Here is an 18,344-nt window from a genome sequence, read left to right as displayed (position 1 = left end):
CATTAGTTACAATAATGAAGACATAGAAACTACCTAAGTGTCTACTGTGAGTCAACTTGTCGCATGAGGTGGCCAAAGTATTGGAGTTTCAGCTTCAGTATCAGTCCTTCCAATGAACACCCAGGATTGATCTCCTTTAGAATGGACTGGTTGGATCTCCTTGCGGTACAAGGGACTCTCAAGAGTCTTCTCCAGCACCACAGTTCAAAAGCATCAGTTCTTCGGTGATCAGCTTTCTTCACAGTCCAACTCTCACATCCATACATGACCACTGGAAAAACCATAGCCTTGACTAGACGGACGTTTGTTGGCAAAGTAATGTCTCTGCTTTTTAATATGCTATCTAGGTTGGTCATAACTTTCCTTCCAAGGAGTAAGCGTCTTTTAATTTCATGGCTGCAATTGGGGGCAGGAGGAGATAGGGACGACAGAGAATGAGATGGCTGGATGGCATCACCGACTCGATGGACATGAGTTTGAGTGAACTCCGGGAGTTGGTGATGAACAGGGAGTCCTGGCGTGCTGTGATTCATGGGGTCGCAAGGAGTCAGACTCGACTGAGCGACTGAACTGAACTGAAGTGTCTACTGAGTGATGGGTAGATAAGGGAGAATATGGTATACACATAGAGTGGAATATTATTCAGCCATAAAAAGGAAATCCTTTTGTTGTGACAATATGAATTAATCTTGAGGGTTTTATGCTAAGTGAAATAAGTCAGTCAGAGAACGACATATTTGATGTCACTTACATGCAGAAACTTTTTTTTGAAAAGAGAAGTTACAAAAACAGAGTAGTTAGGTAGTTGCCAGGTGTGGGGGATGGAAGAAATGGGTGAATATGGTGAAAGGGTATAAACTTCCAGTTACTAGATTAATAAGTTCATGGGATGTAATGTACAGCATGGTAAATATAGTTAACAATATTATATATTTTAAAATTGCTCACCACAAAAAAACTCAAATTCTCACAATAAAAAACAAAAATAATATCTATGTGAGGTGATGCGGATATAATTATACATACATATTTGTATGTGTGTGTGTTAGTTGCTTAGTCGTGTCCAACTCTTTGCAACCCCATAGACTGTAGCCCACCAGGCCCCTCCATTGATGGGACTCTCCAGGCAAGAACACTGGAGTGGGTTGCCATTTCCTTCTCCAATTAGAAATATATAAATCATAAAAACCATCATTTTGTGCATGTTAAACTTACACAGTCTTGTACATCAATTACATCTCAATAAAACTGGGAAAAATTAAATGATATAAACTTACATTATATAACATTAAAAACAGAAAAGTTGTAAATACTGAAAATTAATCTTTTGCCATATTCTACTGTTACTTAGACTCTTGAGTCTGTTTTGTCTGATGGAAATGACATGTAATGATGTGTTATACATTGCTTCTCAGCTCCAATTTATTTATATTTTCTATATTTGATGAGTTTTGGTAAAATCCAGCCATTGCTAATGCTAGGTTCCTATTTCCCAACTTATTATTAGAATTTTTAGTATTATATTTATTTGAATTGACAAAACTTTAATTTATTTTTGTTTTTCCTGCCATCATGAAGCCACTAGTGGCCACAAGTGATTATTGTTTATTATTTCCAAAATATATTTTTATCATGTATTTTATGTTTTACAATATCATCAAATCTAGGCTCAGCCTTCACTCCCTGTTGTTGACATTTTACTGACATATGTTTCATAAACATGCATTGTCTTATCCTTCAAAAGCAAAATACCATTATAAGTCTATGTGTGAACTTCCTTTTTTGTCTGTGGTGTAAATGTCCATGAGTATTTGTTGTTTAGCTATATTTTATACGTTTTTAGGTATTCTCATTTTTTACATCTTTGAGAACTTTACTAAATTTTTACTAATTTAGATTTTACTAAATTACCCTGCTTTCTGCTTTAATAATGAATACATTAATTGAAGAGAGAGAAATACCAAGGGAAGCTTTAATTGAACATGCTAAACAGATCTCATTTCATCTTTAAACTATAAAGAGAAGCCTGAATTTCCACTTTCCAAAGGATTATACATGTTTCCCATTACTTTCTTACTTGTTTTGTTAGCGAGGCTTTTCTGTTTTCACAGTGATTCATTTTTAGTCAGTTTCATGATAAGACAGTATCTGAGATCCCATAAGAGCTTATTATATCTGACCTTAGTCTTCACAGATAGTTAGTATTGATTCTACCCCAGCTGGACTGGTATTTTATAGGTTTAGTCTATGACTTTCATGTGACCCATGAACTAACTGAAAAGCAAAACTTTGACTGTATTGCTGAAGCTATACCTGAAGGATACTAACTCCAAGGCTACCCACCTGCCAACAAATACAGATGTATTTTTTTTTAATAAAGGTTATTAGGAATTTCTTTTTAGGGATCAAGTTCAAACTAAAGAACATTTATTCATTGTGTTGTTGGTGTGTATGTGTGAGAGGGACAGTTACATGGGGAAGGAGGAGGAGAGAGAGGGGAAAGGGGGCCAAGAGATAAAAGACAGAGATGCTTCAGGGATAGAGGGAGAGAGAATGAGTATGGAATGAATGAATATGAATGACCTTGAGCTGCATACCTAAAAGCACAGTAGAAATTTACGTCTCTTGTCATTTTTGTGAATAGTTTATTGTGATCTAGCTCATACTCAGCCATCCCTCTGTTTGCACTGTAACTGTAGTGGCATCTAGCTCCTCTCCCACACATCCAGCCTTCCCTAATCCAGAACTTCTGTGTCTATATCAAACTCAAGTTGACTTGCCTATTTCCTTGTCCTTTGGGACAACACTCTACTTTCGCCTCTGTATCCAGGGCCCAGAACAGCGCATGATCTCATATGCTCAGAGATTGCATGTATGAATGCTGAAGGGCCTTTAAACATTTGCTTTAATGATTTTACCACACTCAAGGAAATAAGATAGCAGATGGTAAAATATTCAACTAACCATCACTCAGAAAGAGGGAGAGATTAAGTGAATTAATTTCTCCAGGGCTGGTTACAGTTATCTTACTTGCAGCTTTTTTGTATAGCCATTTTAGTAGAGATCTGAGAGAAGTTGACGAGGCTTCAGTTCAGTTCAATTCAGTTCAGTCGCTCAGTCGTGTCTGACTCTTTGCGACCCCATGAATCACAGCACGCCAGGCCTCCCTGTCCATCACCAACTCCCAGAGTTCACTCAAACTCATGTCCATCGAGTTGGTGAAGCCATCCAGCCATCTCATTCTCTGTCATCCCCAAGAGAAGTACTGTGGACTGTATATGTGCACATTAGTCTCAGCTGAAGCTTCAGTGACAGAATTGATAAAGGGGTAGAAAATATACTGTGCTTACCTCCAAGATAACTGCAAATAAACTGAAAGATGTCTGCTGATTTGAACAGCTGGGGTCAAAGCCAAGCCCCCCAACTCATAGATAAAAAAAAAATAAGCAAATATTTAGAGAAGCAAAATGACAAGAGCTAACTGTAATTATTTAACTTTAGGAGATTTTAACAAATTCACATATTTCATGGTTTATAGTAGAAAACAGAAGTGGCCAATTTGTGCAGGAACTCAGATAAACAGTTCCATTTCTAAGTGGGTGAATAGAACCCTACTTGATTCAGTTACACAGGCAGGAAGTTAGTCTAACAGATGTGTCAGATACCATAAACAGCCAAGGTCAGACTTTGAAAGAAATGACATTTAAACTAAATGTTTACATAATAGGTACATCCTACGACCTTGAGTAAGGACAACTTTTTCTGTTTGCTTGGTACAGATTCTAGAATATTGAATATGTCCCTCTCTAAATTATTTCAGCTTTATACTATAATTTAGAGATCTGTTCTTTTGATTTTAGACTTTATTCTCTGCTAAGATAAAAATATCTCTGGAAAGGTATATCAAATTTTGTCATTTAAATCTTAATGAAAGAAGCTCATAAGCTTCTGAAACAGCTTAAAAATGTTTTTTATATAGAGAAAAATAAACAACATCAAGAAAATTTTGGGAGGACAATATCATACCAGCTATCAAAGTTAAAAGCATTCTATCCTTTGGCCCAGCAATCCCTCTTTTGGGAACATTATTGAGAGTGGGAAGCAAATATACACAGTAATGTATTTAGAATGCTATCTTTTATGTAGGAAAGGGAAAATAAAATAATTCTTTTATTTGCATAAAGAAACTGACAGGATACGCAAGAAATTATAAAGAGTAATTTCGGGATTATGCGAAAGAGGTGGGGGGCATACACAGGGGTTAGTGGTTATAAGGATAGAGAGGAGTGGGACTTTTTTTAACCTTCACATACTTTTACACTGTTTTGATTTTTTGGACATCATCTGACTGTATTACCTGTTTTTAAGATGGCTTAATGAATAAATGAAAGGATGATTAAAATTAACAAAAGAGGGAAATTCATCTCAAATGAGGGAGCTCAGAACTTGGAGCATATATTTTACCTATGTCTCTGCACAAAACTGGCTCTGAAGAATTTCATTCCCAAGTGACCTTAAACCACTGATCCAGTGGTCTAATAACATGCAGGAATGTTTCTGACGTTCTGGTCACATGCCATTCAGTCAGGTTCTGTATGTATATGTTTTCCTGTAGATGCCAGAAGAACAAGCATTCTGTGTTTTGGTGAAAATCATGTATGACTATGGTTTACGAGACCTCTACAAAAACAACTTTGAAGATCTTCACTGCAAATTCTATCAGTTGGAGAGACTCATGCAGGTAAGTAAATACTAGGAACTTTTATCACTAAAGGATTTGTTAAGTTACAGAAAAACTCTAAAATTAAACAATAATGGTTTATGAAAATCTAGTGGAAAGTTATAGGAAATGTAAATGGACTTGATTTTGACCAGTGTCTACAGTGGTCTTAATATCATAAAATATTTAACTATTTGATGGTTTATAAAAATAGTCTTCCATTTAGATATTCAACATTGAATGGAAGCTTCTGTAACCCCACCAGTAACTCATTTGGGGTGTCCTTGAAATATTAAAGTTTGATTCTTAATAAAAATGTCCTGTGGTGATTTAAAAAAAAATATATTCAACATTAAGAAACTTCTAGCATGAATATGGTGGGTTAAGTTAATGAAGAGGGTTCCCAGTATTATTTGTAAAGAAATGTTATTTTCATAATAAAAACTGAAATACTGAATATTTTTCTCAGTGTTACCTGGCACCAGTACTATGTTTGTGTTCACAAGTAAGGAACACTTTAAAGAGACATATATTGATGAAATTAACAACAACATAAAATATCGTAATATAAGCACATATTTTAAATGTTTTCCTCTGTGATTTCCAGATCTCAAACAATGTTGTTACTATTTCATAATTTATATGATTATATATATGAGAAATAGGTATTCTTTTATATATATATCATAAACTAGATCATGAGCAAGAGCAAAATTGTTGTCTGGTGCTGTTAAAGGAATTACTGAGTAGCTTTCAAATTTTACCTGAGGTTGTACGAAAAGAAAGAGAAGTCGCTCAGTTGTGTCTGAGTCTTTGCGACCCTATGGACTGTAGCCTACCAGGCTCCTCCGTCCATGGGATTGTCTCCACAAGAGTACTGGAGTGGGTTGCCATTTCCTTCTCCAGGGGATCTTCCTGACCCAGGGATCGAACCTGGGTCTCCTGTATTGTAGGCAGACGGTTTACTGTCTGAGCCACGAGGGAAGCCAAGGTTGTACAATTAATCTTTAATTTGTAATGGCTCCATGAAGCATGTTTATATGGCTTTCTCTGTATGAAGTATTGAGAACCCAAGAGAAATATGAGGACAGTACATGAATGAATTGATTCCATAGTTGGGGGAAGTTAAGTGGCTGGGGAGGAAGCTTAGTGGGATGTGGTGGTAGAGGCTACTGGTAGGAGTTAATGGACATGAGCTGTCAGGTCCATAGTTGTCTAAAGGGGAAGAGAAGCCAGTGTCAGACTGAACAGGAGGGTGGAAGGCAGAGAGTTTGCTCTGAGGTTAAGGACAGCTTTATTGAGAAAGGGAATGCAGAAAGGTGTAAGACCTTAACTGTGAAGAAGAAATAAAGGGGGAGGAGGATGTAAAAAAAAAAAACTGTAAGCACCAACGACAAATGGGTGCTAAGGGGGAAAAAGACTGTGTGGAAGAATCTGGTTATCTATGGACAGTAAGAACAATAGGCTGCTTTTTAGAAATTTAATTCTTCCAAGTAAGTGTTTGGTATTCTTCACTGTTTTACCTTTCATTTACAAAAGTTTGTATTTTTTTTTCAAAGATCAATTATTCTTTAGAGTTTTGAGAGTCAAATAAAAGTACTTGATATTAAATGAATAGCAAGCTCATGGTATTATGAAGAAACCAAACACATTTTTTATTAGCACTTTTTGTTTGTTAATGACCCCTTTGATACCCCTTTAAAAGTACCTGATGGCCACATAGGGGTGTTTTTCAAAAGGTATCTTATATATGAAAAGAAAACTAAAGTGGGCTTTTATGTATCTTTGCCTTTGTCTTTCAGTTATTGGAATAGCTATGCTAATACTTTTTACTTTTCCTTTCATGCTTTTCAAAAGCATTTACTTGTATACTTTGGGGGGAAAGAGCTAGCATAAAGCTTTTCTTTTTAGGAGACATCCCGTTTCATACATGATATACTTGTACATTTTCTATACTTAATCATTCTTAATATGTTGAAACTAGATTGTTAAAAGTATGATTATCTTTTGGGCTTTAGTACCATAATGTACTGAAGTAATACCATACAACCTAAATGACATTGATATTAAATGGTCTTCAAAGAAAAGGTACATTGTTTTCCTGGCTAGTTAGGCTTGAACCCTGTTTGGGAATGCTGTGACTTGACGGTGGAGTCACGGTATTCACTAGACTGCAGGTGTTCTGTCATTGCAGGCGTTTCCCAAGAAACAGGAAGAGTCAAGTGAGCAAGAGCTGATCTTTGCTATTTGTTCATAACAAGTCTGTCTTGTCCTTTGTCACATCCCCAGTTCTCATCTCCTGTCATCACTTCTATGTAGTTACATAAACTTCACTGAATACTGGAGTAAATTGAGAGTCCTCATAGCCAGCTTGTCATAAATCACAGCTGTGGCAGAAAATAGAGCGTTCTCAAGTGTTCCTCCCCCTCAATTTTCCACTTTGACTTTCAGGAGCAGTTGCCGGACCTGCACAACCATTTTTCTGCTCTGAACCTAGAAGCTCACATGTACGCATCCCAGTGGTTTCTCACTCTCTTTACTGCCAAGTTCCCACTCTGCATGGTCTTCCACATCATTGACTTACTGCTTTGTGAGGTAGAGTGAATCCCATCTCTCATGTTTTAGCCAAAATAGAAAATAGTCTCTACTTAAAATGGTTACAGTGTTCTTCATTTCCTTTTTTCCTTAAAAAAGAACATTAAGCCAGAAATACTGACCAAAAGGTTCTATTTGAATTTTCAGTCAAGACTACTTTAATTTTATTATTTGTGAGAAATGAAAATATCAGGCATATATAATTTCTACAAAGTAAAATAAGGTAATTAAATTTGTATCATTACATTCACAATAAGCCTGTATCTGTGTAATTATGCATTACCAATATAAAGGATCTTTTGAGTTAAATAAATGAAATCAGGATCGAGTATTTTTAATGGTAATGTAATTATACTCCAAGAGTGAATATAAATGAAAATTTTATGATAATTAAATTCTCAAGTCATAAGGTATCTCTTCCTGTATGTTATTTGAGACTCTTGCCAGCTAATTGAGAAGTGATAAACTAAAGCTTCTATATCATATTTTTTAGACAGAGTATTTCAGAAATTTGTTTGCAGAATTCCTTAGGTATCTATATTGTTTCTTTTTTTGTTTGTTTTTAGTTCCATAGGTGGCTGTATTTACTTACTTTACTTTAAAGAATGTAAGTAATATTACACACACATGTATCATGTACTGCCCATCAAAATGTTTAATAGTCTTTGCAGTGATGAAAAGTTGCTGGATAAGAACTTTTTTATTGAGAGTATAAATATATTTAAAAATATAACTGTCTTAATGTAAAAAGCTGGAGTAATCAAAAGTATAAGCCAAATATAATCTAGACAGTTTTGTATTACAGTATTACATTTTTTAGATAAAGTTTTATAACTTCCTTAAAAAATTCTATTTTAATCACCCCCAGAAACTAGAAATTTAATTATAAAAATAAGATTAAAATGATAAAACATATAATCTATATAAGCATAATTGTCATTTTCAAACCTACTATAGCAGCAACCATGTTATATGCAAACTTAGCTGGGTTTTGCTCTTCAAAGGTTCTAGGTGGAAGTTGCACAATATAAAAAGGTTGCAGAGCATTTTATAAACACATAAGATTTTAAAACATTTGTAATAGAAGAGTTGAGTGACTCACTAAGAGTCGCAGAATAAATTCTCAAATTCAGAATATAACAGCCAAAGAATCTGGTTGATGAAACATTTAATTCTCCTATTTATTTTACTTACAAATTAGTTTCTAAAATGCATATTTAAATTAAGCCTAAAGGAAGAATGCAAAATTAGGAGCTGAAACCTTATTCAGAGTCAGAATGATGTGATCACAATATACACAAAACAGATCGAACATTTGTACTAAAAATTCTGCTTTGCTTGATTGTCCAAATTGGTGTGGTAAATAATTCTGGCTCTTTTAATTCAATTTAATGTTCTTTGAAAGCAAAAACAAATTCATTGAGTTCTGTAATCTTAAAACAGATTGATACTAAAAGTTAGTTTTGTTAAGTAGATGTGCCTGTATCTTACTCATTGCACACTGAGCTGAGTTTAGTACTTCATGGTATTTATAAAAATAGAAAAGTGGAGGTATGACATTTTAACTGTTTTATCTTTATATATGGTAAGAGCTTGCAAATACTATCATTGCTTCATTTTTGTTGCTGATATTATCTAAATATATAGCAGATTGGTTTGAATGTGTTCATTATAGAAAAGAGAATGAAATTAATATGCTTAATCATACCAGTTAAATTGGATTTCTTGAGTCAGTTTTGGTAGAGTAGTAACACTGGAATAGTGACTTTGTGAAACTGTCTCTTACTGAATGGTGTGATTCCTAACATTGGAGCTTTGTCCACAGGACTTCTGGAACCCAGATATCATAATTCCTCAGGAAGTTTCATCTTGAAGAGACCTGAATTTCTAATATCAGTTACTAAGAAAATTAGCAACATTTATGGTAGGGAAAAGAAAAGAAAATTTATAAGCCTTCTCATCAGTTGTCCGCCGTGATTCAGAATCATAATCACAGCATTGATGATTAATTAATTTGATGCTCATTAAAATTAATAAGAGGATCAGAGATGTTACTTTCTCTTCCCTTAAATGTGTATTCTGCAGCTGTTCAAGGAGGTTGCCTAGCTTTCTAAAACATGGAATTGCTTGTAAACACAGCATTGTGGAAACCAGGGAAATAAATTATAACATCCTTTAACACAGTAAAATAGCCTTTCAAAATAGAGTTTATTGGGAACAATATTGTAGTATGCTTCAGGACATTTGTTCTTTCCACTAGCTCATCTTTGTCAGAGGATTAATTTACAAAGGAAATTTTTAGATAAACTTTTATTTCCTGCTTGTCTGTATTTTCTCCTTGCCCCTTTCCTTCTTGTGGTTAATAAAATATTTATATCAAAGCCATTCTTTCCTATGGGATCAAATATTCTAAAAGAAAAAAATGGCAACATAGTCTTAATTAGAAACATCCATAGGTATTTCTGTCATATTCTCTCTTTAAAAAAAAAACAATTTAAATATTGATGGTTATGAATTAATATTGAATTACAAGTGGAAGGCTTGGAAATTCTCAGATGGAAAAGTGTTAAGCTTATGGAGTTCTTTATTCTGACTAAAAAGATGTACAGCTCTGCAGAGTATTTTGCCCGAAGATCCTAATGTGAAAGGAGAAAGACATTGAGCTTAAAATTTTACTCTTAGAAAACATATTGTCATTTCATGTTTTCCTAAGCTAAATGCTTTTACAGATTTCTTCATTCGTCTTAAGGTTAAGAACATGAAGTTAAGTAGCAGAGAAGGGAAGAATTTTAGTAGACTTTGTCAATGCATCTGGAATTAGGAAAAACTCCTAGTTAATGATGGTTTTATTTAAAATATTTACTTAAAGCCAAATATGTGGTAAATTGGGTCAGTTTCTTTTTTTGGTGAAGATGGATGGCTACATGATTTGAAAGTGGAGTTCAAAATACATTTTCTTTTTTTTTTTTATTGGAGGCTAATTATTTTACAACATTATATTGGTTGTTTTTGCCATACATTGACATGAATCCGCGAGTTCCCCCTCCCGAAACCCCCTCCCACCTCCCTCCTCCCCTTATCTTCCCTCTGGGTCATCCCCGCATACCAGCCCCGAGCATCCTGTAAGATGCATCGACCCTGAACTGGCGATTCGTTTCACATATGATAATATACACGTTTCATTGCCATTCTCCCAAACCATCCCACCCTCACCCTCTCCCACAGAGTCCCAAAGACTGTTTTATACATCTGTGTCTCTTTTGCTCTCTCGTATACAGGGTTATCATTTGCATCTTTCTAAATTCCATATATATGCGTTAGTATATTGTATTGGTGTTTTTCTTTCTGGCTTACTTCACTCTGTATAATAGGCTCTAGTTTCATCCACCTCATTAGAACTGGTTCAAATGCATTCTTTGTAATGGCTGAGTAATACTCCATTGTGTATATGTACCAAAGCTTTCTTATCCATTCGTCTGCAGATGGACATCTAGGTTGCTTCCATGTCCTGGCTATTATAAACAGTGCTGCAATGAACATTGGAGTACATGTGTCTCTTTCAATTCTGGTTTCCTCGGTGTGTACGCCCGGGAGTGTGATCGCTGGATCATATGGCAGCTCTATTTCCAGTTTTTTGAGGAATCTCCACACTGTTCTCCATAGTGGCTGTACTAGTTTGCATTCCCACCAACAGTGTAAGATGGTTCCCTTTTCTCCACACCCTCTCCAGCATTTATTGCATGTAGACTTTTGGATAGCAGCCATTCTGACTGGTGTGAAATGGTATCTCATTGTGGTTTTGATTTGCATTTCTCTGATTATGAGGGATGTTGAGCATTTTTTCATGTGTTTGTTAGCCATCTTTATGTCTTCTTTGGAGAAATGTCTGTTTAGTTCTTTGGCCCATTTTTTGATTGGGTCATTTATTTTTCTGGAATTGAGCTGCAGGAGCTGCTTGTATATTTTGGAGATTAATCCTTTATCAGTTGCTTCATTTGCTATTATTTTCTCCCATTCTGAAGGCTGTCTTTTCACCTTGCTTATAGTTTCCTTTGCTGTGCAGAAGCTTTTGATTTTAATTAGGTCCCATTTGTTTATTTTTGCTTTTATTTCCAATATTCTGGGAAGTGGGTCTTGGAGGATCCTGCTGTGATTTATGTCAGAGAGTGTTTTGCCTATGTTCTCCTCTAGGAGTTTTATAGTTTCTGGTCTTACATTTAGCTCTCTAATCCATTTTGAGTTTATTTTGGTGTATGGTGTTAAGAAGTGTTTAGTTTCATTCTTTTACAAGTGGCTGACCAGTTTTCAAAATACATTTTCTTATATTGAGATAAATGGAAGAACTCTGTAGATTGACATTTAGCCAATAGTTGAAATGAAAAAAAAATTAAGAACAAAATCTTCTGTGTTTATTATATACCTCTGTTTATATGGAAGGATAAGAATAAGGCTAAAAGTATTAATTATAGTGTAAATACTGTTCTGTTAACCCACCAAGAATAAAACATGGTGATTTTTAACAAAGCAAACATACTAATACCCAGATTGAAGGAGAACACTGTATTTCATAAGTTCTCCTTCCCTCCACTCAGTCATTGCTCCTCTGACGAGTAATGTGGTCTTGACTTTCAACACCATAGATTAGTTTTAATTATTTGAACTTTGTTTAAATGGACTCATATAGTATGAACTCTTTTTCATCTCGATTTTTCATTCATCATATTGTTTGTGAGATTCATCCATATAGTGCCCCTAGGCATGGTTTATTTGTTCCATTGTGTGACTATACTATAGTTTATTTATTCTTTCATTCTATTGTTGATGGGCATTTGGGTCATTTCCAGATTAGGGATATTATGAATAGTGTTGCTGTGAACATTCTTGAACTTGTCTTTTGGTAAGCATGTACATACACATGTATGTACCCTAGCTGGGTACACAGCTAAGAGTGAAATTTCTGGGTCAAGACATACGTAAGCTAGGGTTTTTGTAGATGCTACCAAACAGTTTTTTAAAGTATCTTAAGCATCGCTTTTTGAGTTGTTTTATTCAGCAAAAATCTTCCTTGTGAACAGGGGCAGATTTTTGTTTCATTTTTTTTTTTTTTTTTTTTAGTGGGCAGGTCCTGGACCAGATTAGTGTTCATGAACATGAATCAAAATGAAACTCATGTGCTGGTTGAAATCATTCACTTACTCTCTAAAGCTGCACACAAATGAGAACTAAGAGCTGGGTTTAAGACCTGAATCACTTTTGTGCTTATATGAGGGAAGTTACCCTGGTGGGGAAAATTCATCAACGTATTCAATTACAGAAGAAGCAACCAGAGAGACAGTTTAACATTGGAGTTGAGATAGTTGGTTTTTAAGTTAATCTTTCCTATATCACTTTACCAATATATGTATTAGCTTCTTTCTCTGTGGAATGAAGCTAACAATATCTAGCTCCTGGGTTTATTTTAAGGATTAAAGGCAATTATGAATATACTTGCCACTCTGTCTGCATCGTAAATATTCACTTAGTAATATTGCCCTCCATTCTGCTCCATCCACCCATATAATCCTTTTAGTTGCTTCTCCGTTTATTCTTTAACTAGCCGACTTCAGGGATTCTTAAGAGGGCTTTAACTAGCTGTTGTTTCTTTCTTACCTTTCTAAACATCTTTGTTTTCCCCTCAGTGGAGGCACTTTTTAGCTAAAACCAAAATTTTAGCCATTGTCCCTAAAGGAAGGTTTATTCTTTCTTTTTGACTATGGTGATTCAGTTAGTCTTCCGAAAGTGTTTTTCCTTCCATGGTCTTTCAAAAGATATAAGGAAAACAGTGTTTCTTTTAGTCTTGACAAGATAACTGACAGCTGGTGTTTGAAGTTGACTCTTCCCAGATAGTTCAGTTTTTAGAGTATCAAATACATTCAGATTTATATAGTAACTTGGTATTTCACGAAATTTAAGGAAATCATTGACCCTTCAAATTGGAATATTTTTCCTGCCTCTCCCTTCTTCTTAGGGTGATGAGGAGAAAAAAAAAGTAACAGTATGGGATATATGATTAAATACCACAAAGTGCAATCCCCTTTTCAAAGCACTTTTCTAAAGCTGTTATCTGAAGGATAGATTCATTATATATCCTTACTCTTTGCCCCCACTTTCCTCCCTCGAATAGTGATACATTGAGTTTTTAATTGATATATATGTGTGTGTGTGTGTGTTTGTATATATAAAACATTGTGTAAGCTTGACCTAAATCAAATCCCTTACAGTTATACAGTGGAAGTGACAAATAGATTCAAGGGATTAGATCTGATAGAGTGCCTAAAGAACTATGGACAGAGGGTCGTGATAGTGTACAAGAGGCAGTGACCAAGACCATCCCCAAGAAAAAGAAATGCAAAAAGGCAAAATGGCTGTCTGATGAGGCCTTACAAATAGCTGAGAAAAGAAGAGAAGCTAAAGGCAAGGGAGAAAAGGAAAGATACACCCGTATGAATGCAGAGTTCCAAAGCATAGCAGGGAGAGATAAGAAAGCCTTCCTCAGTGATCAATGCAAAGAAATAGAAGAAAACAATAGAATGGGAAAGACTAGCGATCTCTTCAAGAAAATTAGAGGTACCAAGGGACTATTTCATGCAAAGATGAGCACAATAAAGATCAGAAATCATATGGACCTAACAGAAGCAGAAGATACTAAGAAGAGGTGGCAACAATACATAAAAGAACTATACAAAGAAGATCTTCATGACTCAGATAACCATGATGGTGTGATCACGCACCTAGAGCCAGACATCCTGGAATGGGAAGTCAAATGGGCCTTAAGAAGCATCATATGAATAAAGCTAGTGGAGGTGATGGAATTCCAGTTGAGCTGTTTCAAATCCTGAAAGATGATGCTGTGAAAGTGCTTCACTCACTATGCCAGCAAATTTGGGAAATGCAGTAGTGGCCACAGGACTGGAAAAGGTCAGTTTTCATTCCAGCCCCAAAGAAAGGCAATGCCAAAGAAGGCTCAAACTACCACACAATTGCTCTCATCTCACACAGTAGCAAAGTAATACTCAAAATTCCTTAAGCCAGCCTTCATCAATACATGAAGCATGAACTTCCAGATGTTCAAGCTCATTTTAGAAAAGACAGAGGAACCAGAGATCAAGTTGCCAACATCTGCTTGATCATCAAAAAAGCAAGAGAGTTCCAGAAAAACATCTGCTTTATTGATTACACCAAAGCCTTTGACTGTGTGGATCTCCACAAACTGTGGAAAATTCTTCAAGAGATGGGAATACCAGACCACCTGACCTGCCTCCTAAGAAATCTGTATGCAGGTCAGGAAGCAACAGTTAGAACTGGACATGAAAAAACAGACTGGTTCCAAATCAGGAAAGGAGTACGTCAAGGCTGTATATTGTCACCCTGCTAATTTAATTATATGCTGAGTACATCATGCGAAATACTGGGCTAGATAAAGCACAAGATGGAATCAAGATCGCCGGGAGAACTATCAATGACCTCAGATATGCAGATGACACCACCTTTATGGCAGAAAGTGAAGAACTAAAGAGCCTCTTGATGAAAGTAAAAGAGGAGAGTGAAAAAGTTGGCTTAAAACTCAGCACTCAGAAAACTGAGATCATGGTATCTGGTCCCATTACTTCATGGCAAATAGATGGGGAAACAGTGGAAACAGTGACAGACTTTATATTTTTGGGTTCCGGAATCACTCCAAATGGTGTCTGGAGCCATGAGATTAAAAAATGCTTGCTCCTTGGAAGCGGAGAAGACAGTGGCACCCCACTCCAGTACTCTTGCCTGGAAAATCCCATGGTCGGAGGAGCCTGGTAGGCTGCAGTCCATGGAGTCACTAAGAGTCGGATACGACTAAGCAACTTCACTTTCACTTTTCAGTTTCATGTGTTGGAGAAAGAAATGGCACCCCACTCCAGTGTTCTCGCCTGGAGATTCCCAGGGACAGTGGAACCTCGTGGCTGCCGTCTATGGGGTCACACAGAGTCAGACATGACTGAAGTGACTTAGCAGCAGCAGCAACAGCTCCTTGGAAGAAAAGTTATGACCAACCTAGACAGCATATTCAAAAGCAGGGACAGTAGTTTGCCAACAAAGGTCCATATAATCAAAGCTGTGGTTTTTTCCAGTAGTCGTATATGGATGTGAGAGTTGGACCATAAGGAAAGCTGAGCACTGAAGAATTGATGTTTTTGAACTATGGTGTTAGAAAAGAGTCTTGAGAGTTTCTTGGACTGCAAGGAGGTCAAGCCAGTCCATCCTAAAGGAAATAAGTCCTGAATATTCATTGGAAGGACTGATGCTAAAGCTGAAACTCCAATACTTTGGCCACCTGATTCAAAGAACTGACTGATTGGAAAGGACCCTGATACTGGGAAAGATTGAAGATGGGAGGAGAAGGGTATGACCGAGGATGAGATGGTTGGCTGGCATCACTGACTTTGAGTGATGAGTTTGAGTACGCTCCGGGAGTTGGTGATGGACAGGGAAGCCTGGCGTGCTGCAGTCTATGGGGTTGCAAAGAGTTGACATGACTGAGGGACTGAACTGAACTGAAGGTTGTATCACTGTGTATCACAACATGTTAGTTTCATACACTTATATATTGTGGTATGATTACTACAGAAGCACTAATATCTTCAACAAGTAAGATGTTGAATTTAAAGCACATTACAAAGAGCTGATATAAGGAAAATTAAAAACAAAAACATAAAATTTTCTGAAAATTTTAGTAGTAATTGGTCATGAAATGAAGGAAACAAATACTTAGACTAACCAATAAATACTCTATAGGCTACTTTAATGTTTTACTTATCAATAGAAAATCTCAGGACCAGCAAAAGAACTCTCTAATGTCTTGTTTCTGGGTGCTAATGTCTTTCCCACTTGCTAGGGTCTTTATGGTTCTCACATCAGTTGTCTTACAGCTTTTTCTTGTGTTTTTGTTAATTTTGACATTATAGAAAGAGGCAGAAACCTCCAGTTAAAAAATGACGGAACAACTATCTCTACTTCCTGTGACTTTAAGAGGAATATTCTTTCATAAATTCATTTAACAAACATTTATTTAACGCCTACTAAATACTTTGCATCATTCAAGTTCAGGGATACAACAGTAAAGAAAAAACAGATAAAACTCTTGTCCTTATTAATTTTCTTATCTTTGTGGAAGAGGCAAACAATAAACGGATGATTAAGTAGAATTATAGTGAATCAGAGGTGTTAAATGCTGTGGAGAGAGAAAGAAGAGAAATGTGGCAGACCTTAAACCGGGTCTTTTGACTCTTGTAGAGAATTTAGGTTTTATTGGACCGAGAGGAGAAACCCCTGGAGAGGTTATGTCTTATCCTGATCACCAGCTTCACTGTTGGAAAAAGATGTGGGGAGAGTTCAAAGAGGGGAGTGGGAGACCAGTTGGAAGCAATTGTGGTAGTCTCGGTTGTTTGGATTAGTGGCAGTGAGGGTGGTTAAAAGCAGTTGAATTCTGGACAGATTTTAAAAGTAGAGAAAACGGGATGCTAATGGAGCATCTGGTATAAGTTTATTGATTACATGTTTTCATTTATGTAGTGGGGAGAGGAAAAGGATGGCTGATTGTGCAGCCTCTATGCTCCAGAGAGCATGTTGGAGACAGCTGATGCTGTGGAGTGAAAGGGAAAGTTACTCTTACGTGCTTTGTTCTCAAAGTGCTTGAATTACAGTTCCTCTGCAGTGTTTGTTCTAGAGGCAGGTTTTTGTGCCTCTGGAAACATGTACGGTCAATCTTTAAATAAGAACTACAGAGTGTGGGATAATTATGAAAGATGATCAATGGGGGAATAAACATGTTAAACCTAGTACTTTAAAATGCAAGAATATATTTACTTCTAAAAATAGAAATGGTATTTTGCTTCAGTAAAATCAGACTCACAAAGACTTTATATATCTTGAACCTGTTCAATAACCCACAGTATTTATTTGTGTGTTTAGTTCTTATAATCAGAACGAAGATCACTGACTTTAAGTTGTAGGGTGACATTTTTTTTCTAATAAAAATCTTTCACTTCATCATGAATTGGAATAATTAAAGTTACTTCATACTATTTTTGGTTACAGAAGCACTTGTAGAAGTTAAATGTACTTACATGGATTGATTGAATAAAAAAAGACATAGTCTATTATTTTTATGATTAAATATTCAAAACATACTTACAGACATAAAAAAACAAACTTATGGTTACCAAAGGGGAAAGGTGGTCGGGAAAGGGATAAATTAGGAGTTTGGTATTAACATGTACCCACTAGTATGTAGATGACACCACCCTTATGGCAGAAAGTGAAGAAGAACTAAAGAGCCTCTTTATGAAAGTGAAAGAGGAGAGTGAAAAAGTTGGCTTAAAACTCAACATTCAGAAAACTAAGATCATGGCATCTGGTCCCGTCATTTCATGGCAAATAGATGGGGAAACAGTGGAAACAGTGGCTGACTTTATTTTTCTGGGCTCCAAAATCACTGCAGATGGTGATTGCAGCCATGAAATTAAAAGACGTTTACTCCTTGGAAGGAAAGTTATGACCAACCTAGAAAGCATATTCAAAAACAGAGATATTACTTTGCCAACAAAGGTTCGTCTAGTCAAGGCTATGGTTTTTCCAGTGGTCATGTATGGATGTGATAGTTAGACTATAAAGAAAGCTGAGTGCTGAAGAATTGATGCTTTTGAACTGTGGTGTTGGAGAAGACTCTTGAGAGTCCCTTGGACTGCAAGGAGATCCAACCAGTCCATCTTAAAGGAGATCAGTCCTGGGTATTCATTGGAAGGACTGATGTTGAGGCTGAAACTCCAGTACTTTGGCCACCTGATGCAAAGAGCTGACTCATTGGAAAAGACCCTGATGCTGGGAAAGATTGAGGGCAGGAGGAGAAGGGGATGACAGAGGACGAGATGGTTGGATGGCATCATCAACTTGATGGACATGGGTTTGGGTGGACTCTGGGAGTTGGTGATTTACAGGGAGGCCTGGCGTGCTG

The 18,344-nt window shown here is 36.3% G+C and overlaps 1 protein-coding gene across 2 annotated transcripts in view; it reads left to right on the top strand.

Annotated features, from left to right (window-relative positions):
• Nucleotides 1-18,344, top strand: part of RABGAP1L (RAB GTPase activating protein 1 like) — a 729,399-nt gene that overhangs the window by 461,347 nt on the left and 249,708 nt on the right. For both annotated transcript variants that reach the window (XM_055419205.2, XM_088845319.1), the window contains 2 exons: nt 4,616-4,741; nt 7,172-7,315. In XM_055419205.2, the coding sequence (XP_055275180.1) occupies nt 4,616-4,741; nt 7,172-7,315 (270 nt within the window). The remainder of the gene's footprint in view (nt 1-4,615; nt 4,742-7,171; nt 7,316-18,344) is intronic.

Source organism: Moschus berezovskii, chromosome 17, assembly GCF_049115385.1.
Source record: "Moschus berezovskii isolate FMDL1 chromosome 17, NW_MosBer_1.0, whole genome shotgun sequence".
NCBI lineage: Eukaryota > Metazoa > Chordata > Mammalia > Artiodactyla > Moschidae > Moschus > Moschus berezovskii.
Note: the sequence above shows the minus strand (reverse complement) of the source record. Positions and strands in the feature narration are given on the sequence as shown.